This window comes from Heliangelus exortis, chromosome 3, assembly GCF_036169615.1.
Source record: "Heliangelus exortis chromosome 3, bHelExo1.hap1, whole genome shotgun sequence".
Taxonomy (NCBI): Eukaryota; Metazoa; Chordata; class Aves; order Apodiformes; family Trochilidae; genus Heliangelus; species Heliangelus exortis.
This window is the reverse complement of record NC_092424.1, coordinates 73,727,790-73,751,426: the sequence shown is the minus strand read 5'-3', so window position 1 is coordinate 73,751,426 and position 23,637 is coordinate 73,727,790. Positions and strand designations below refer to the sequence as shown.

Here is a 23,637-nt window from a genome sequence, read left to right as displayed (position 1 = left end):
AATTCATATGTTTTATTATGTTAATACTCAATTTACTGCATAAGATATGTCTGATTCATAGTATAAGGCATAATAAGAACTGCTGTGCCAGCTCAGACTGAAGGACTGTCTAGGGAGTAGCCTGTCTGAACAGCAAATGCCTAAGGAAGGGTAAGTATCATAGAATCAAAGTTGAAAAAGCTTTCCAAGATCATTGAGTCCAACTGTCCACCCTACAACCTCTAACCACTAAACCATCCACTGTAGCTCTTAATCTACCAACCTGAACATCTCCAGGGATTGTATCCCCACCACCTCCCTAGGAAAACAACACTCTTCCCAGTATATTCTCCTGGCCACCAGAAATTTGCCACTAAGAGACTGAGTAGCTTGACCAACCCCTAATAACAATTTGCTATTATTTAACTGAATAAGAACTCTCACAGTGAAAAATATAAATTGATGAAAATATTCTAGGCCCTGAGCAGTAGGGGGACCAACTCAGACATGAAGCATGATACATGTCAAGACTACAAATGTTAGACATTGTTGTTGGAGCTCAGATATTCAGGACTTGCTCAATTCTCTACATCACATGATAAACATTTCACAACAGATGCTCATTCTTGTCCACCAAAACTATGAATCCATTAATGTGTGTCTGCAATGTTTCTACAACACTGACTCGTGCTGTTCAGAAGCTGCAATACCAATGTTGGATTTTTCTAAGAGTTTTAATGGCAGAAAACAGAACAGCTACATATCCTGGTGACAGTCACTAATGCCTATATATGTAAGTTATGTTTGTACACCAATGTGGTACTGAAGTCCTTACCTTGGTCAGTAAAGCTCTCCAGGACTAGAATTACCAGTGGAAGAGAAAACTTTGAGGTTACCTGAATGTAGATGAGCATTGCACATGCTTCAGATAGGGCTATTCCAGCCACAGGTGTTTAATTACAGGATGGATTTATTGAAGGGGGAGATGAAACTTAAGGGAAAAAAGTGTCTTTATATCAGCTTGACTGTGCTTTCTGTCTTTATCCTTTACACTTTAGAAATTCAATGCAGAAAGTTCCTATGCAGAAACACGTGATTATAAAACCTTTTGGTAAGATACTTGTACACTACTGCTGTTACTATAGTAACTTCTGTTAGATATATTTACTGCTAAGAAAGAAAAAGAAAATTTAGACTGAACAGTGATAGTGTTAATAACAAGGCCCCACGTGCTCTGATCACTGAAATCTTTGGTGTACTCATAAGTCTTAATATGTCAGCCTTAATTGCTCTGTGAAATGTTGCTACCATATTACTCATTTTATGATTATTGATGATTGTTTATGCAGAGTTGCTGCCTTGGCAGAGTATATATCTTAGATGATTAGTATCCTTATAGTGATAGCTGTATATAAATAAAAATATTCTTGAAAGATATATTCTGTGGCATAATAATTTCAAGACATGATGTGCATTTTTATTTTAAACAGTAACAAGTTTCCTATGAACAAAGAAAAAGTATTCTATTTCATTTATACCTTAAAACCTCCTTAGGCAGATAATATTTATCAGGTAACAGACAGAACCAACAGTCTTTATGGTAAATAAAATGAAAATAATTTAACATTGTTGAATGCATCCTGAAAGAAGACAAATGGAAGTATGTAAAGAAAAATAACTGGCAATGTTTTGCCAAAGACTTCAGCATGATTCTGTTTCTATTCTCATTACAATTTTATTTATGTGTGTCAATGAAGAAGCCCTTAAGTAAACTGAAGTATATAATTTGTATAATTATAATAACAACAATAAAACCAATATTATTTTCCCTCAAGATCTAGATGATAACTACATTATTTTATTTCTTCTACATGCAAATTTGCATTAATGTAAAATGTGCATATTGCATGTAATGATCACTAGAAAAAATTTGTTAATTATTGTGTCTCTTGATGGTCACTGTAAGACTCAGGGCAGCCATAAGAACTGTATGTGTACTATTCTAGAGAACACAGTTGTAACTCACTACTATGGTCATCACACCTCTTCCTTCTTATCAGTACTTGGTTATAAATTTGTTCTGTTACTAACATTCATACTTCATGGCCTTGTTTTTCAAGACGGTCATCAGCAGCTTCATTTATAACCATATTTGGTCTCACCTTTTGTGTTCTTCCTAGGTACTAACTCTTAAGAACTTTTCAAATTATATCCAGTAAGAGTTCATACTTTCTCACATCGCACTTTCATGCTTCAGGTTCTTCTTTAGTTTCCCCAAATAGGAGGTCAAATTCCTTTGAAATTTGCTCAGAACAAGTGCATTTCACATGAAAGTATACAGTGACAATATTTTATTCCCATTATATATTAACAGCATTTACAGCTAAGCTTACAACAAATATTCATTTTCATTACCTCTTTCCCAAGTTCCTGCATCATGATGCAGGAGTCATCACTGCTTTCAGTGAAGGTGGACTCTGCCCTATTTAAGAAACTTCTTCAGGGTAAAACCAGAGATTCTTCTACTGATGGAAGCTTCCCAGCAGATTCTACCATGCAATTCTTTGAATAAACCAAAGACTGCTCTCCTAAAGACCACACTCACTGTGTATCATCACAGCCTCCCTCTGAATACTGAGCTTAATCACTGCAAACAAACTTGCCATTCATTGCAAGAAGATGGCTCCAGTTCTTCCCTGCTTGAGCAGCAAGCCAAGTAGGGGCCTGGCTGGATTCAATAGTTGTCTCTAAATGCAGCCACTGAGCCTCATGAGCCTTGAAACAAAGAGGAGCTGCCCATGTCTGGCTGTGAAGCTCTGCACAACCAAAGATCTAACAGAAACCACAACTCCCTCTCTTCCTCTTCCCTGCCTGTCCATTCCTATATTGTACATAAGATGTGATCTGCCTGCTATATTCACAAATAGCAAGTATATCACACCAAACCACATTCCTCTTACACACCAGTTTCTGAAGCAGTCAGAGGTGATTCTTTCCTTTGATGTAGTATGGATTAGGGTACCTTTTAAAATGCCTTTTATAGTACCCTAGGATTCCCTGCTCAAGCTGAAGAGGAGACAGGAAAGATACCAAAATACCACAGAAGGGCAAATTCTGGTAACCAACAGTTCACTCTCTCATGGAAAAGGGTTCATGGGGACAGACAGATGATTAAATGGCATTATTTTAGCAGGTAGCATCTGATCTAAAGATGGTAAGACCACTACTTTGAAGAACAGACAATGAGCTAACTTAGGAGAAAGTACCCTGATTTTAAATGTGCTTTTTATAATTGAAAAATAAAGCAAAAGATCTCTCCTTACTAGTATCACAAATCTTATAGTACGTAATATAAAAGACACTGAGACTTTAAGAACAAAACAACACAAAACCAGCCAACACTGGTACATGCTTCACATTTTTCTATGTTTAAAGACTTCTTGTCATATTTTTTAAATAAATAAATTACTCAAACAAAGGATTCAGGCGTTTCCAATGGAGAATAATCATACTTTTCATACTACTGCATTTCTTGTGACAGTTTTTAAATGTTTCATGGAATTCCTAGTGAAATTTATTGAGCATTAAAATAACCAATAATTTAGTGGAATTTTGATGGGAATCTTTTGATTATTTTAATTATTAGTTATTAGTTTATCTTCCTAAGATTCTGAGGCAGTATAAAAAATACTACAGTCTATGGTTGTATTAGAGCATGTGAAATGCTCTTCACAATGCCAATCAGGCTTCTTCAATGACATTTTATAACATAAAAGTCCCTAAACCTCTGGGCAAAGAAACAGTTTTGCCATTGTAATAATGTCGAAAGTAGTAAAAATGATCATGAATTATAAGAGAAGAATTCATTTGCTTCTAATTACAATGAAGGCCAATTTGCTTTATTACAAAACTTAGAAAACTTCTGTAAGCATCCTCTAAAGCAAAGGCAGCTTTTCTACAGTCTTGTGCATAGATCAACATCTGGAACTACAATCCTCAAACAATACAAAATTTGATTTAGAACAGATCCTGGGATTCATAACAAATGTATATGTGCTGGAGTGGGGATGCAGGGGACAGACACAAGGAAATTTGCTGCCTTACTCAGCATCCCCTAGATTTCAGTGACATGCATAAATGCCTTTAGAAAAGGAAGTTATTTCAGATATGCAGTCAATCAATCTATAGGCCATTGTATCTACCACTCTTAATTTGTGGTGTAAATACTATCTTAAGCCACTGTTCAAGCACAAGGTAGCAAAAACCAAATTAGCAATTTGGTAGCAATTCCAAATAGGTTTAGAACTTTTCTCTATGACATTCCTGTGGTTCCTATCAACATAAGAATATGATTTCTAAATCATTTAACCTCATAATGAAGAGGAGAGCTAAACATTCAGCATTAGTTTTCACTGAGAGTTGGACAAACTCTTTGACAGACAGCTCACACAATATGCATGGCTGAAATAAGGACATCATTCTTCCTAACTTCTTTAGCAATAATTTTGAGTGTCTAAATAAGCACTGGTACTTTCAGTAGCTTAAAATATTTTTTATATAAGCATTAAAAAACTAATATTATTTTTAGTAAATTGATAATTTCAGATTTTGTTCTAAGAAATCTAATGAGAAAAAGTTCAGCATCTATTACCAGTGTTACCGTAGAAAGACAGGAACTCCAGGGTCAGATTTATTTTGATAATTCAGCAGATACTACCACCCATTATAAAAAAGGGGCCATGGGGCTCTAATATGCTATTTAATGAAATATAAGGACATGAGTTCATAACTTAGCATTATTTTTCAAATATTTATTATAGCTCTTGGAAGCATCTCAACAGAAAGAACATACTTGATTCTGATTTAAATATATCTTCTCTAAAATAGAATTTTCTCTATGTTTCAGAAGTTTACCAACTGTAACATCTATGCTCCTCTTCTAATTAGTAAGGTTGAGTGAATTCCTTTAAACTCTCTTCAGAAAACTTCATTAAAACAATGAATGTATTTATTACATCTACAGACAGAAAAAGGTTCTAAAACCCTTCCAAGGTTCCTTGTGTACAGGGAGTCAAAATATTTTCCAGTAACAGCAGGAAATTTTAAAAATGAATACACATTGCCTCCGTATTCTATTTAGCTGGGGAAAAGGAACATTATTTTTCAAGCAGTATTAACAAGACACTCTTTACTCTTTAGACCTCAGTTTATACCACCAAATGTAAATAATCACAAGTAGCACTGAATTAAGAACTGTTTTTGAAATATTGTCTCAGCAAAAATACAGACAGATTACTTGAACAGATGAAAAGAAGTTGTTGCAGACCAAGTTACTTCTCTATGTTATATACCAGGACAAAAAAGGAAGATCAAATAACAATTCATACAAAACTGGAACTGTTGGAATGCATAAAAAATGTGCATAGATTCAGCTGGCAAGTACTTGGCCACTGCTCAAAATACTATAGTAATTTGTGATCCGTATACATATTTTTTAAAAAGATCAGATTAAGGGACCTAACCCCTTGTGAGACTGAAATGTTTTTCACACTTTTGACTCTTAAATAGATTACTTTTTGATTGTCCACTGGTAATCTAATTCATAAGGAAATTCATGTGGTTTTGCAAAGGTGGTAAATCTAGCTGCTATGTCAGATGAACACTTTAAGAAAGTTTTCTGTCTTACAGAGTGGACAGTAGGAAATGCTCAGGGAAAATGTGAAAAAAGCAGGAGATGTGTACTCTACCAAATTGTGGCAACTGTGGTTTAGGGACTTCCCAAACTGCAGATTACATGAAGGCTACTGTCAAGTAGTAAAAGTTGCATAAAACACAACCTGTTATCAGCTTTTGTTTAAAAAACCAAAAGCAACAGCACCTTTCCTTCACTATTATTCTTTCCTCTTTTAAATTGAACAATTCTTCATGTCTCTTTAGAGCAAAATATACCTCCAGAAGGAGGCATATAATCCAGAAGGAATTCTGCTTAATCTATTCCCATCTTGGACTATCTCATAAAAACATAATTTCTAAGATTATAAAGACTACTGAAGTAAATTATTCACTTACCTGTTTCTCAGCTTGTCCATAATCTGATCCTTGGGGTGACAAAAAGTGCCGAATATGACCATTGTTTTTTGCTTTTTCTCGAAGACCCATAGCAGTCCGTACTGTTGCATTTCTAGCATGAACAAACACCATCACCTTAAGACAGACACAAACAGGGTTGATGAGAAATATCTAAACTGTTGATCAATTCATGAAAATACCTTAATTGTAAACTATTCCCTACAGGAACAACAACAACAAAGTTAACACATGACGTACTGCAGAAAAGCAAAGTTGCTTTAGGGAAAAGAAGTGTGATCCCGACTATATTGTATTTAAAGTTTTCAACGAGCTTTTGTTCTCTTTTTAATTCTTTAGTCTTGAAAAGATAGGGAAAAACTGTTGGCAATACATAGTTCATTTTCACATAGTAGGGAGATTACCAGTGATGTAAATGATCTGGAAAGCAAATAGTGAGGTGATAAGTTTCCTGATGGTAAGACTTGGCTGTGTCAAACAGCTGAAACAAACACTGGCTATAAATAACTTCAAGTGGATACTTCAGTCCTAAGCCATTTAACAATCAAAGTGAAGAATGAAATTAAGCACCAATAAATGCAAAACACATATGGGGACACCAGCTTAAAAATAAGATTATTATGGGTTTTAAGCCACATACTATCACTCATTAAGATACCTTAGAAATACTCTGGACATACCCCTGAAAATATCAACTAAGAGTTAAGTGGTAATCAAAAATTATTTGTATCCGTCTCTTCAGTGGGCTATGGAAATAACATCCAACCAACCCCACTGTCACTTGATTATGCTTATTAGCATCACATATGGTATCTAAAGCAAGAGATAGGAATGAGATGCTAATGCTTATTAATTTAGATATGCATATTCAAACTGATACAAAGATTCACTCCATGCATATTTAAGATGAATCAAGTAAGATGAATCAGTAAGCCTCCTGTCTGGTGCAGAAAAGAAAAAGTGATTAAATACCACTTAATAACACTGTAATAACAGCTCTGAATGTCTGTTAACCAAATATGACTGGGAAAGGCACACTATATAAAACATTCTATATTGTTCACCTAAGCACTTTGTATTGCCCAGTGTTTGCTTACACTGATTCCACATCACTTTGGTCAAGTATGACAACTTCAGTGTTCTCAAAACTCACATACGGAAGAGTTTCGGTGCCTGATCCCTGAGTAAATGGCAAACACTGCTTTGGAAGTCCATCTAATTTTAATTAAAATGGAAACATGGAGTTACAGTTCCATTTCAAGGTGGTTTCAGTTGAATTTTAAGACTGGTGTGTCAAATTCCAGAGAATTGTGGGTTTAAATTTGGCCTTTTTGCACCATCATCCTTGTATCAGTCGTCAGTCTATGTTTTAAGTGAAACATTTCTCAAACGGTAGAAGTCTTCAAGGTATAATTAAAAATGTATTGCCTCTGCTCTTAATTTGAACATTCATAATTTAATTATAAATATATAATTTCATATAATTTGATATAAACATAGACATGATTGTGGTGAATTTATAGACATTATAAGTTTATAATTAAAAAGAAAATTCAGGTGAAAGTACAGAAAAGAGAGAGATCATAAATGCATATCTTGCTGGGAACAGTTACTCCTTACCTGTTTTAGCTTATTTGATACCTCTTTCTATCATCAAAATAGTTACGGTGTAAATCCTACCATTATTAGGTTTAATCTGAACAAAATTCTTTGATATCTGTCACAGTTAGCAATATATCTGTTACACAGACTTGGGCACACCTGCAGTCACCTGCTTGAGATTCTAGATATGGTATGTATGAGGTCAAGAAATGCAGACATTAAAAGCACAACTATAGAAGATACCAGAGAAGACCGAAATGCCTTAAAAAATAAAACTGTAAAATCCATTAAATTGAAATTTCCTAGAAAAACTTGAATTCTTGGCAGAAATGGAAATATACACACCCAGGGTATTGGGTGAACTGAGGAAGAAAAATAAAAAAGAAAAAAAGAGAAGTACTGAAACACTCTCAGTTTAAAGGCCACAAGAATATTGCCACTGTACCAGCAGGATCACTGATAAAATATTCAAAAGCCATGAAAACACTAATCAAAACATTTACAAAAAACATTTTCTCATTTTTCTCACGCTGCTGAGAATGTCAACAGTGCTGGAAAAGAGTTGGAGTGTTTTACCTAAGAACAACTGAAACCTGAGCTGGCGATGTGCACTTGGAGCCCAGAAGGGCAACTGTGTCCTGGGCTGCATCAAGCGAAGCGTGGCCAGCAGGTAGAGGGAGGTGATTCTCCCCCTCTGCTCTGCTCTTGGGAGACCCCACCTGGAGTCCTGTGTCCAGGTCTGGAATCCCCAACATAGGAAGGACATGGAGCTGTTGGAACAATTCCAGAGGAGAGCCATGAAGATGATCAGAGGGCTGGAGCACCTCTCCTATGAGGACAGGCTGAGAGTTGGGGTTATTCAGCCTGGGGAGAAGTCTCTGGGGAGACCTTGTAGCGTCCTTTCAGTACGCAGAGGGGCCCACAGGAAAGCTGGGGAGGGACTTTTTACAAGGTAGTGAAAGGACAAGGTGTAGTGAAAGGACAAGGGGTAAAATGGTCTTTAATAAACATAGTATGTATTTAATCTTCCTTCTTACATGGAAGCATTACCTGCCACATTTTGTATGGGATATAGTCTGTGCTCAACTAATGAATCAGGATTTCATTTTTATCTAGCATATTCTTGTTTTACAAGATACATTATCTTGTTTTATTTAGCATAATCTGATCCAAACCTGCTCTCAAGACTAAAGAATTCTATAATGGGATTTGCTGTGAATTTAATAATTACAAGAAGTCAGGATTATGCAACACCAAGAAAAAACATGCTAATCTTTCCTCAGATTCCTGTTTTGCAAGTGAAACTAAGCTTAAGTCTATTAACTATCTTGGTGTGAAAAAGGATGAGAGATCATACTGCTTACTACATATGATTTGATAAACGTGGAGCAGAGTTGAAGCCATGAACACCCAGCACTCTTACTCATCAGATCAACATTGTGTCGTAATTCTCAAAATTTGGAGGCACTGATAAATACAAACTTCTGAATATTTTTATTTCAACAGATTCAGCTTCTGTAACATTAGACATAAACTGGCAGAGGCAGGGACAAGATCTAAATTTTCAGTTAAGTGTTTCTTTGTCCTACATAACAGACCATCTCTTCTTTTTCTATTATTCTCTATTGTTTCCATCACACAATTTTAATGTTCTGGAACGAAGATGTGTCCTGACACAGAACTACTTCTTTAACATATGAAATCTCTTGCATTAAATGAACTAAAATAATGGTCTAGTGCATAAAAACCCTCAGAATATTCACTGGTCAAAGAACACATTGAAATTCTCTTAACCCTTTTATATGGCTTCTTCTTACAGAAGGCAAGGGCTGAGATCCTAGCAATCATTCATTCAGAAAGGCAAAAGACCTTATTATGCAAACAATAACTAAGAAACAAGCACTGTAGAACTGTCCTTTACACCAGTTCTTAAAGACTGGTACTTTTCAGATGTGTAGCATATTTTCTTTATTTCCTCTTTCTGTTTCCAAGCTAATAATGCACACTTGAATTAATTGTCGTTTATGTATTTTATCATCACGTATCAAAAACTGACCAAATTTTAAAATTTAAAAATATTACACAAATTGCTGACAACAAAAAGGATGGCTCAGTGAGAGTTAGACAGACACCAGTCTGATTTTAAAAATACTGTTTTGTTAGCTGATTAGAGATACCTCATCTCAAAGTTAATATTTACTAGTAATCTCTGTGCATCACCAAATGTATTTTAAAATCGACACCTTGTTTAAGGCTTTTCTGTCATTTACCAAGTATGTTGTGAGACAGCAATGTAGTCTTAAGAGGGTTAATATAGCCTGTCCTAACTGTGTCACAGAATATTATATTTCAGTGGCAAAATCTCTGTGCATTAAATTATGCAGATAAGTTAGGAAAAGTAATTTAGAATAGAGAGAAGCGGTTCCACAGCTACAAGCTGTGTAATTAGATCTGTATTCTGCAGTTCAAAGCTAGCTCTGGTGTATATAGCTGTATTGCTGAAAGCGTCTGCTGCTGCTCTCCCAAAACCAAAGCTTTTAAATGATGAAAAATATACAAGAAAGGAGAAAGCAAATGTCTCTAGCTAGGTTACGTCCCCAGAATTTTTCTATAGTGTGAGACAAATCAAACGTCTTTAAAGACAAGACTTTATTTAAAATTCACAAAAGAAAGTGCTTGCATTCCTCAAGTGTTGGGTATTCCAGGTTGTTTCTGCAATGTGCTAGTGCATTGCAAAACCACTGAAAAGTGCCAATATTCAAAGTGCCTACAAGAACTAGTACTTTTCTGTTAGCAGAGACAAGTAACAAGATGCTAATAGGCCTTACATTTTCACTTAGAGGAGAAAGAAAATAACAAAGCACATATGCATGTATCAGAAGTGCCTAAAATAAGAAATGAAAATCTGTAATCAGGTACTTGAAATCACTTGAAACACCATCCCTGTGCCTCGGATAGTGCCAACTTTTGCTGTTGGAAAAAATGTGTCTTTCAAATGAACGCTCTCTGGGATAACTCCAAAATGGTGCCTCCATCTTTTTGGGAAAGCACACTGACTCTTTCAGACAACTTTCCACCTTGCTATTAGAGTGGTGGTCACTTGAATGCTTGAGTTCAGCATCTCTGTTTTTCTTAACACTTCTCCTGGAAGATAAAGGCCTAGGTTTTGCCATTCACTTTGCATCGCATCTTCCAAATAAATTAAGATGAAAGAATTAATTTATTTAATGCAATATAGAGAGTAATTGTGTCGCTTAGAGACAAGTATATATACTTAATTTTATTTTCAAGACATTGTTTGTTACCACTCAGCTAATTTCTTATAATGTGTTCTTTTTGTTGTATCCAGTTCTAAACCTGGGTATCCTACTAAATACAAGCAGTTAGGAATATAGATCAACAGATTAATTTATCCAACCATTTTCTCTCTTAAGGTCAGCATGAAACCTCCTCCAACTATTTCACAAAACTGATGTTTCAACACTTCTCCCTAAAGGGTGCTGGCTGCACCTATTTATGTTAATAACATCATCCTTTGCACTTCATTAAACAGAACCATGTAGACTAAGTACAGCTCACTAATGTCTAGCCTCATTCTAAAGAATAATAAAATACTTTCTCTCCTGCTGTGATTTCCCCCCAAGTGCCAAAATACTGTTCAAAATTGCAGTGCCTAATATTTACAGAACAAAAAGCATATTCCAAGAAAAATATAAATGAAAACACATGGTTCACTGACATTTCTTGATCAAAACCACTAACTGCAAAATCAGAATGTCTTGAATACCAAATCTAAATGACAGCATGACAGTGCATAAATGTGATTACCCCTTCCCACATAAACTTAGGAAGATCCAGAACCAGTAACCAAAAGAAAACCAATATGTATATGGAATAACAATTTTTAAGGTGACCTAAATGAAAGCTTAAAATGTTTCGTGTAGAAATTTTGGTTTCATTTGAGCAGATTTTTGAATTTTGCATAATAAAATCTTTTTATACCCTATGAACAGAAAAAGCTGAACGAACCGTGTCACTTACCAAGGCAACAAAGGAATTTGCATTTATTTTCTAATTATTTTAATTCATTTTAGTATACCTTGTATTTGAAAGAAATCCTGATATAAGATGCAAGTTTATCAACATCTTTTACAGTACAGAAAGTTAAAGGATTACTAAGCTGCCTACAAACTAGTTCTAGTGAGACAGCTCATGTATCCTTCTTTCTGTATAGAAAATTCTTCACAAGTTAAAAGCTGACTGCATTTACTCATAATGTAAAATTAATTAGCATGCACTAAAATACAGGAATTTTCATTCAAGAAAAATGCTAAAAGCATTCAGCAAGGGTCACCATTAATCACCTGGTTCATCCAAAGAAACATTCAACAACCTCTGAAGAACAAAGTTACACAATATCAGACAATATTTTAATAGAAAATATTAATAACAGCAACAATGAAATCTGTAATACCACATCAGCTAATCAGTACTTTAATGTAACATATTTGGAACACTTGATAAATTACCATTAATTGCTGTCTGTAAAGTTTTAATTAACTCAACTAAATTAAATCTGATCATCCCTGTTTAAGCAAAACCTAGACTTTTGAAAAAAGCTCTACAGAATCTAATTTAAGAAAAAAATCTATTTATCACACAGCTATTTATCTAATTATATTTCTATTGGTACATTATCAGCTTTTAAGGGTGACAAGTCTATTTAGTTTGCAGATATTTTTACTACTCTAATGTAAACTAGGTCATCCATCTATAATCATGATACTTTTTAAAGACACCTGTCCCATAATTTGAATTTTCATGCTTCTTTCACTGTGGAAATATATTTTTTTACCTAAGACATGCCCACCCTAATGAATAATATATTGAACATCCCAATATAATTTTTAGTATTGCTCATGAAATTCTATGAAAAAAGCTATGATAAAGATGTTTATTTGAACTACTTTCTTAATTTTCTTCCTATCTGCCCTTCCTTCATCCAGCCTTTTGTGCTCTAAATCTATTGATAAAAAAGCTTTTACTGTCATACACATTCTGAATTACTAACATCGTTCTTATTCTTAATTTTCATCTCTTACATCTCTGAAGCCCAGGGCTGTGGGTCTAGGTTTTTCTGTGTTCCCTTCATCAGAATCCTGAATTCCACCATCTCAAGAGCCTCTTTCCACCCATTGGAGCACTCAAGTCATATGAGCTGTCATATCACACCTTTGATCTTAATACAATCTTAGCTCAGCAACTGGACACAGTTGTGATTTCTCCTCTTTGTTTCATAAGGTACCTGTAGCAGTGCACAGGCATTTCAGAGAGGCTCATGTAAAACATGACATTGTGTCTTCTGCCACTACCTAAAGATGAAACATACAGGGGACTGGTTTATCTTTCATTCAGAGCTATTGATAAACAGTTTCGAACCCTGTTCTGGTTTGGGCCAGGATAAAGGTGATTTTCTGTCTTGTACTTTTGCTTTCAGCTAAGTCTCTTGTAAGTAGCTGCACTTGCTGAAATTAACAGCAAGCTTCTCAGTGTCTGCTTCTGGGACTGATAATACTCGATGTTTATAGTTACAGCCAGAGACTGGTGTGCAGAGCCAAGGACACTGCTCAGTTCTGAGGAACATTTTGCCCTCTGGAAAAGAAGTAGAGAGGCCACACCTGAAGCCTTCTTTTGGGGATGAACAGATAAGATAAATGCCAGAATTGACCAAACACAGTATTCCATCCCATACATGTCATACTTAGTATAAATTTGAGGGATCACAAGGGTCAACCCCCTTCTTCCTTCTCTTCCTGCTTCCCCTTCTTCCCCTGTCCTTGTTTGCTTCGGCATCCCGTGAGGATGCCATCCATTCATCTGCCTGTGGTTCTGATCCATGTCAGCCTGAATCTGTGTGTTCCTGCCTCCAGCTCCCAACTGCTGCCAACTCCAGGAGTCCAGCCTGGACTTTCCCAGGGCTGCCCTGCAGCCTCGATGGGGATGTGAGAGTTATTGGGGGATAAGGGGGGAGGAACGTGGTATAAAATTTTCCTGTATATTTGTATATGTGTATATATTTAGTAATTTTTCCTATTTATCATTACTGTTTCATTAAAGTTGTGTAGTTTGGTTCCCAACCCAAGTCTCTCTCCCTTATTCTCTCTCCTTTCTTTATCAGGGAGGAGAGAGAGATTAATAGAGAGCATCTGTTATTCGGTTTAATTGCTGGGCCAGTGTTAAACCGTGACAAACCCCTAAGATTTACACTAAGCCTCTGGCATTTAAACTGGAGACTCTGATGATAGCAAAACTCTACACTGCAGAACAGGCAGTGGGTACATAGCAGCCCCAATGGAAAAATGCTTGAGTAAAATGCACTTGCCCATACAAAACTTTCTTTATACCTATAAAGCATTATCCAGTAACGTTTGCTGATTGGCTTGTATGATTTAATCTACACTAGGATGTTGTAAAGTACTAATTTAAAAATTGCAAGCACCTGTATTTATGATCTTGTTTTACTGTGTTTTGAATTACATTAGATGGCCTATAAAATAAATGCTCACTTATGGAATCAGTGCTTACATATGGATTCTGGACACTAAAGGAAACCCATTTCATAATACCACAATGGGATCTATGCTATCTTCAATTTGTAGCATTAGTCAAATACATGACAAAACACAGGGGAAAAATTAAGAGAGTGAAAATTAAAGTAGAGAGCAAATTATTTAGTAAGACAAACAAACAATACTTTACTGACTCCTACAGGTAGTAGAAATTATTTTGAATTTTAATTGACGGGACAGAAATAGAAACAGCAATAGCTATTTTTGTATAGAAGTACAGCTAGTCTATTACTATGCAAATATATGTCATTAGGCAGTTAACAATTGCATTTTTGCAGATGCCAATGGACTTGAACAACAATAATTATTCAAAATTATAAGCAGCTTTTCAGTGCATCTTTTTTTAGAAAAACAAGATCATGCAAGAATTTGTTTCAAGCATTTTTCTTTTTCCTGTTCTGACATTTACTGTTCTGACTTTGTACATGAAAATATGTTTCTATATTATCACAAATTACATTTTTGACAAGTATCACTCCAGAATAAGAGCTGTTAAATCTACGATGTTTGCAAAACCATTTATACTTATATTTATACCATCCATAATATGAAAAAAAAAATAACCCAAGAGCAATACACAGATTTTATCTGGCTTTACTGAAAGAAAGAAATGTAGAGGATACTGGAGAAATATTAATATCTATTCCCATTCCTTTTACTTAAGTAAAACTGAGTAAGAAAATTGCCCCACCAACCTCTGTATCTTCTGGTTTTGTAAGCTCTAGTAACATAAATAAACCTACTAAACACTTAACAGGAAATTCAGGTTTTCCAGTCTTTTTGTTATCAGTACTGATTACCTTACTGTATATTTCAAATTAAAAGCCACTAGCTACATTACTACTGGATTCTCTGGCAGCATCTGTTAAAAGTCTGTTGCAGGGAAAAGATGCTGGTGGGTGGTAACATTCAAAGTAATTTATTCGTCAATAATCAGGAATTTTATTGCTTGATACTAACTATTATGTAAAACTAAGCACTAAGCTAAGATTCATTTCTTTCAGGGCTACAAGAGCAGGAATTTTCAAAGCTTGGGACCACTGACTATCCTCAGCATGTCTTCTGGAGTAGCATTTATCCTTGCCATTACATTCTTAACTAAACAACAATATGAAGCTGACAGGGGTCCACAGGGTTTTCTTCCCTCTATCTTCTATGCTACCAATGGTCTGTAGTCCCATGTTTGAAAAACAGCTTTTAACACAGAGCTAGTAGAACTCATCACATTAATCAGCAAGAATGGCCAAGCTGCCTCTACCAAACTTGTTAAATCGTACAGTGATAACTTAACATTGAGGTCATCCAAAGACTGGCTCCAGACATATCTGTTTTGATTAAAAATAATTTTAGGCTATGAAAAGCTACTCGTTTGTCATTAAGTCTGATTTTTTTTCTTTCAATGTACATTCATAATATCAAAAGAATAATTCTAAGCAGTAGAATTTGCTATCTTAAACAGCTATATTGCCAGTATTGACACTGGGCAGTTGTGCAGACATAAACTGAACGTCTTGGGAACTCATAAATAATGGAAGATATCAAACTGGCCTACACAGATTCATCATGAACACCTGTGTATACATATACAGACAATATACTTTGTGAAGACATACATATATGCAAAAATTAGCATAAAGAAATACAGCACACTCTCATTTTAGAAGGTTACCCAGCTGAAGAATAATGGGTTATTGCATACATAACTTATTATAGCATGCATTTCCTGTTATTTCCTGAGCTGCTCATATAGCAAGCTGGTAAGATATTAAACACTTAAACCCAAAGAGATTTGACAAGGAAATATAGAGGAAAATAGTACATATAATTTGACAACACGAAACATTCGTACCATATGTACCATTTTTGAAATGTTTTTCCTATACAGCCCATCATTACGGTATTTTTAATTAAAGTAAGATACAAAGTTTAATTTTTTCAGGCATAAAATTATATTAACTATTATAGCCTTAAAACTGCAAAACAGCAGTTATAGTGGAAATGCAGTGCATAAATAAATTATGAAGATGCAGAACATAAGAACAGTGCCCCATTGCTGAGTTAGTTTGTGATTTTGTTAAAGATACCATACCTATGAATGGGCCCTAATTGTGCAAAAACTGAAAAAGAAACTCTACAGAAAAATACCCCAAGTATTCAAGTCTCCACTTAGATGGCTGACACAGAAATAACAACTAAAATGATCAGGCATAATTCAGCTATCCTTTCAGATCACTTTACCTTCTATATTTTTATATAACTATATATATCTGTGCATATATAAATATAGAAGCAATATATAAAGAGATATATGCAAATAAGCTATGGTGATGAAGCAGAAGCAATCTGTATAGATAGCTGCCAAAACTAAGACTGAAATAAACTCTAAGGCTATAAGTATAGAAAAAAATCTAGATTGTTTTTTTACAAATATCTTAACAAATTCAGAAACCTTTAAGAGTTATTTGTTCAGAGTGTTCTATAATCACTGTTTCACCCAGGAAAACAACAAGCACAAGCTTAATTCCCAAGTTACTAAGTTCCAGAGAAACCTCTGAAGAAAACACTGTTTTATTAAATCTTATCTTATGACACAGCTATAGAAGCATTGTCAACAGTTGCAGTAAGTAAGCTTATTAAACTTTTATCTCCACACAGCTTCTGCAACCAAATAACAGCTGGCAAACTGATAATAAAGAAATTTAATCCATCATTTTTACAGATGAAATTAACACCTGTCAAATTTGCTTCTGACAATTTAATAAAATAGATTTAAAATAACTACTCTCTTTCTTTTTGCATTTAAGATAGTGTTGTAAGGAAAACAAGATGACACTTCTTAGTACTGCAAAGTTCAAGTCAATTATTGTACATAGAGAACAGAAATGTGAATGCTTTATAGCACAAAGAACCAGTTTTCATAAATTCAAATGTAATCTGTTTCTGACCTGACATCATAAATCCTGATTAACAATCTGTGCAAGGTGATACTTAGAAATTATTCAAAGATTTTTTGAAAAATATATAGCATCTCAATATTACTTCTAATTAACTGAATGCAGAACAGTGGTGCAGAACAACATTCTAATTAAATACATCAATTCTAATTAGTAAAGCAAGCTTGATCTCCAGAAAACTGCACACTAACCACACAATGCATACACTAATTAAAAATCTAACAGATATACATGGTTGTACTCTGTACATTAAAGGAAATCCAAATTCAATTTTAAAAGGTAGAAAAGGTAAAGCTTGCCACAGGTATATCATATGCAGTTGAGAAAATACTGCAAAAGCAAAATGGTCAGACAGGAGAAGCCAGTCAAGGAAGTAGTTCAGATCAGGAAGAGTAAGCTTGGAAACTGACCACTACCTGAAAAAGCACTTCTCTTTAAAAGAGTTTTCTTAAAACTGAACTAAAATTAGTAAAAAATGGGGCAGTCTATCATCTGTTTGTCTAAGGTTGTTTGTTGTTTTAAGTAGTTTTCCTCTACACTTTTAGTCCCAGTAAAATTTCCACCATGTTAATTCTAGAAGGATGACATCTCCACTGGTTGACGGTTCTAAATCCTGCTGGCACTCAAGTTAACCTTAATTTTTGCTAAAAAGGTAGAAATACTACTACTATATCTGCTTTTGGATGTTGTGGTGAGGCTGTCAATAGCTATTTACTCTTTCAAAAAGAAGCTTTTTCAGCTCTTTAGCTGAATTAATACTGTTAATGCACGTGACCCACTGCTGGTGGCTGACAAGAGACAGATGTGACTTTGAGGGAATGATAATTTACTGTGACTGAGCGTCCTTCCACCCTGTCTTCAACAGAAAAGAATCCCAGAACATAAATGCTGGCAATATTATCTGCAGCTAAGCATGGACTTGTTTTCTTCTGATAAAGTGTTTGATTACAGGTGGCTTTTCTTTATTATTTTGTTTAAAGATTATTTGGTTTACTAAAAGGTAGAAATAAACCTCCAAAAGTACAAATCAATCTGAGAGGATCTAACATCTTCTCAGATAATGTAAGAACACAGCAAATTCAAGGTATGACATGAAAACAAATATTCAGCTAATATTGAGCACACAGGGACAACCCCAGGAACACAAACTTAATAGCACATGAGGTTCTTATTTAAAGCAGTCTTGAGAGGATCTGACAGAGGAACCTCCTAATGAAGATCCACGTTGTCAGCAATCCTACAAAAAGAGCACAGTGATTTAAAAAGCACCTGGAAACCTTTGGGACATTTTCTGATCTTACTGCTTCAGTCACAATAAAAAGTTTCTGTAACAAAGACGCTAGACAACTCAGTAGGGCAAGCCATCTATCATTATATCTTTCCTCAAGTTGAACAAGAGAAGAATTGTGCTAGAAGACAAATGTTATCACTTCAGTTGCATTTTGTAATTCAAAGTGAAGCCTACAAATGAGATCTCTCATTAGTTTGAGCAGATGGATCAAAATTAAAGGCTGAATCACCAACTCTTAATTTCCCAGTAGCCAGGAAGAACTTGAAGTCTTGCAGAGGATACTGTTGAAACATCAACATAAAAAGCTTCTCTCCATCTGTCAAAACACATGCCTGTAGAATGCAACTATCTCCTACCAGACTTAGTCTTAAAAAATTAAAACACACATCTATTAAAACACATGAACTTGTAACTTCAGTCAAGCATCACACTGTAATCTATAATATGACTGGGACACATCAGCATGACTTTTATAAGAGTAAAATTATTCAGTTTTGGCATGGTAGAATTCATCAAAAAGTTTAACAGAACAGTAGATAAACAATGTTGAATTTCATTTATTACGACATTTTGCTAAAGAATCTCAAAAGAGACAACACTGTGAAAGTTTGATGGCCATAGGAAGGTGCACATTAACTCATGGAAACTGGGAAGAGAGAAAGTATCTTTCTCAGATCCTGGCATTTCTTTCCTGCACTTCAATATAAACCAGAACTGGTATGTTTTTTGCTCTCTGGAGCACAGCTAATGAGATCTGTGTTTGTCACACACCACTGCATGAATAGTTATAAAATTTCAACCATTTCCTAAATTTCACACTTACATACAACTGGATTTTTTTTTCTAAGTAAAGTATTGGGAGGAAGGTATGAATATATTTTTCTAAGAACAGTTTAGGAATAACCACAGCTTTTTTTAAAAAGCAAACAAACTTTACACACATAGAACATAAACAAACAGAAGTTTCAAGGATAACACCAGCTAAGAAAGGTAACAGTGTCTGTAAGAGACTATGCAGAATGTGGACAGAAAGTAATAGATTTGTAAAATCTGAGAAAACTACAAGATGATGATAACTTTAGAAGATCAAAGGCTACTCTCACAATTCTGAAAAGACACTCAAGAAGTATCTTTCTAGTGTAATGTTAATCATAAGCACTCATAATATTAATCTTCCTTTATAGGTCAGGAACTTAAGGGGTTTTTTTTCACTTTTACTTTAACATCTGCATCTGATTTCACAATTAGGTCATTTATGACAGCACACTTGTTAAAAGGAAAAAAAATAGGGACTCATATCTACAGCAAGGCAGAATAGAGGAAATAACAAGAAATGAAAGATAAGCAACTAAAAGTACTTCAGTTTTAGGACTTTGCTAAGATGTGGTACAGTACTACATACTATAAATACATACAAACTATTATACAGTGAGCTGATATACTTGATTCTGCAATGTCAGAGACAGAATCACAGAATCAGCCAGGTTGGAAAAGACCTCTGAGATCATCAAGTCCAACCCTTGATCCACTACCCCTGTGGCTACCAGACCATGGCACTGAGTGCCACATCAGTCTCTTCTTAAAAACCTCCAGGGACAGAGAATCCACCACCTCCCTGGGCAGCCCATTCCAATGCCTGATCACCCTCTCTGTAAAGAATTCCTTCCTAACATCCAACCTAAACCTCCCCTGGCAGAGCTTAAGTCCATGCCCTCTTGTCTTACTGATGGCTGCCTGGGAGCAGAGACTGACCCTCCTCTGGCTACCCCCTCCTTTCAGGCAGTTGTAGAGAGTGATGAGGTCTCCCCTGAGCCTCCTCTTCTCCAGACTGAACACCCCCAGCTCCCTCAGCCCTTCCTCTCTTCTGCCAGGAATCCAAGAATCTGTTACTTCGTTGGACATAGTGATTTAAAGAATTTACTACTTGTAATTTTATCTACAGCAAGTGAAAACACAGGAAATCATAACATGAGATGAAAGACAAGCCTCTAAATGTACCTCAGTGTTAGGAATTTAGCAAGGTACGTGCATAGTTGACAATGTGGAGAAAATAAACTTGGTATTGCCAACAAATGTTGTTAACAGACTTCACTCAGGAGAATATCAGCATTTCCATAAGTAATCTTCATGAAAGTTTTCTTAATGTAACAGCAGTAACTGATATCAACAAGAGAAGTGGAAGAATGGTGTTAAACCAGGGGGAGCAAGAGGACTATGAAGCTGTTGCTGAAATATTTTTTCCCACAACTGTGGGAAACCAACTGTGCGTCTTTCAAAAAACACCACAATCTGAGTTTTCTGTTAAAAAGGGAAAACGTGCAATCCTCAGTGTGACTGTTTTTTTTTATGTGACATGGTGAAAAGCCTCTTCAAGGATCACATTGCACTAGCATTTGTTCCTGCCCCAAACAGGTGCCATACCTGCTATAACTACTGCTCCTCACAGTGCTGCATGTGCAAAGTTCTAACAAAAAAATAGACACTGCGAGGGGTGATTCAGGAGGGAAATGATAAAGAATTTTGGCAAGTGAGGTCATAGCAGAGGTGAGTATCAAAATAGAAAATTCACAGCAGAAACATCTATTGTAAAGAAAATGAGGGATTCCTTCCTTTAAAAAGTAAAAAAACCCCAAACTTCAGTATATTTCAAATGACAGATGCTGAGCTATTCTGCACCATATCCTGACCACTCTGCATAATTCTCATCCCTCATATCTAACAGGAGATACTAAAATTAGAAAGATACAGGAAAGGCTAAGAAAAATAACCAAGTGGTATATTTTTTCTGTAGTTAATTGTTAGATGAAACTATGTCTAAGATCTCTAAAATACTGAACTACTTTGCCTTGTCATTTTTTAAAAGTGACATATATATACATTAATTACTTTAAGGAATATATACAGTACCAGGAATTTTCACTTTAGCTAGCAACTACCATTTTTCAGCCAATTTTGATTTTTTTGCATGCTGTTTCTGTAAAGTGTTTTCAAGATTAAAGGTGACATCTGAAGTAACATATGTCAAAATAATAATAATAATAAATTACAAAAGATTTCCTAATACACCATTATGATGACCAAAACTAATGTTTTTATTTCTATTATGTGTTCTCAAAGCAAAACAAAAAATAAATACCTGGTGTCCAGCCATTATTTGCTTCAGCACATTTTCATAACACACTTCATCCATATGATTGAGCTGCTGCACCTGAAAAAAACCATCGCGCCTCCTATTAAAAGCCTTTCTACCTTTCTATACCATCAAGAATTTTTGATTCTGGGTGTTCTTAAATTGCTTTTCCCCTCTCATATAGAACAGAAGGATGTTGATATTAGCAATAATTTGACAGCCGTGGTATTATTCTGAATAAAATCCTTGCTCAAAGAGACTTAATACTTTTACATTTCATTTGCCATAAAGTGCAGTATCTTGATTGCAAAATGTATTTTTTTACTCTATGACTGCTGCAACGACATTCTTCTGAAAAGCAAAAAGACAAACTCCTGGTTGCATTATTACCAAAACCATTGCTCCTATCTTCCAGGTACTTGCATATCAGACCATCTACAACCTCCTGATATTTCCTCCTGTCCTCATTTTTTTTTTAGGAAACTTACTGTTTTGTTTTTCTTTATAATTTCAAACTTTATAGGATAATTTGAATAGTACTTAGATTTTAAAAACAGAAATATCTTAAAAACTGAGTATGAAGAAATGGAGTTTTCCCTTTTTCTTCACCATACAGTGGCTAAATATTCAAATCAAGTATCAAGAAAAGATTTTTTAAAAAAAACAACAGCAAATAACAGTGAAGGTATTTGAAACAATTAATGAAGGTTAAAATATGCAAAGCATGGTAAGCACCATATGGTAAACTATTCTTGTGTGTATAGGCTTGAAATGGCTCCCTACAGCTGTAAAATAAGTTTCTTCCCTGCACTGCAGATGGAATGAATTACTTATTTAATCCAGTAAGAAAGACAATGTCCATTTTACAAAAAAAAAAAAAAAAAAAAAAAAAAGATTGAAAATGTTTTATTTTTTATTATACTGAATCATAGCAGAATATGATTTTTCTAACAGTTGAGCTATATATATATGTGCTTTATCACCTAGTGAGATGCATGGGAAATCTTCCAGAAAAATGTTTGTATAAACTCCTGTATTAAAATAAGAATTATGATCTGCATGTGAAGATGCACTTCACTTAGGATTTTAATAAGAACATTATGCCTGACTATGGCCTTAAACCCTCAAAAACAAGCACAAAGAACAAATTATGTAGCAACTACTTTAACGTGTTTTGCATCAGATGTGCACATTTGTTAATTAATGGCTTAGCATACTAAGGTTTTAATCAATAACTTGTATACTACTAGCATTAATGCATGTCATATTAATTTATATCTCTCCGGATTTGATAAATTAATATTTTTCTTTCCACACCCCTCATGCATCCTTAAGCAAAACTTACTAGTGAAGTGGACTCACTGCAAAGCTAGATATTATTAGATACAATTACAACAAGGCCTATTGTATGAAGAAATGTGATTCTTAAAGCACCTTTCATTATTCATTCCCTTTAAAGGGAAAAAAAATGCTGCATAAAACACCTGCACAATAATAAACCAGTGCTCCCTATACATATACACGTGAAGCATAATTGAAACAAACAGCAACCCTTTCCTTGGCATTCACAATTCTTTACCTTATTGGCTGTCTTAATTCCTATAAAGGTTTGCCCCAGTGGTACAGGTCGGAAACGGCCATCAAAGTAGAACAGTCCAATGAAGGGGTTGACGTGCAGAAATGTAGCAACATCAAGGTAATTGGGCAATGTAGCTGAAAGGCCCAAAATCCTAATCATACTTTGTGTAGATTCAACCTATAAAAAAAAAAAAACAAACCAGAAAATGTGAAAATGATCCAAGGGTTATCAGCCAAGAAATCAAGAAGAGTTTTAAAACATCCCTTATAAAACAGTAATGTGAAAGAAGCATTTAATACTTTCTACAAAAGGTGAAGAATAGATGTGACACAGTGATTACCCTGTATTGAAGAAACCAGAGAACTCTGCAATTCCATCAAATCTTG

General features: G+C 34.9%; 1 protein-coding gene across 1 annotated transcript in view; it reads right to left on the bottom strand.

Annotated features, from left to right (window-relative positions):
• The window catches only part of ASCC3 (activating signal cointegrator 1 complex subunit 3), a 249,995-nt gene that overhangs the window by 124,328 nt on the left and 102,030 nt on the right, over positions 1 to 23,637 (bottom strand). The window contains exons 12-14 of the mRNA XM_071741267.1: positions 23,252 to 23,428; positions 21,679 to 21,750; positions 6,049 to 6,183 (exon numbers count right to left, since the gene is read on the bottom strand). Coding sequence (XP_071597368.1) covers positions 6,049 to 6,183; positions 21,679 to 21,750; positions 23,252 to 23,428 — 384 coding nt within the window. The remainder of the gene's footprint in view (positions 1 to 6,048; positions 6,184 to 21,678; positions 21,751 to 23,251; positions 23,429 to 23,637) is intronic.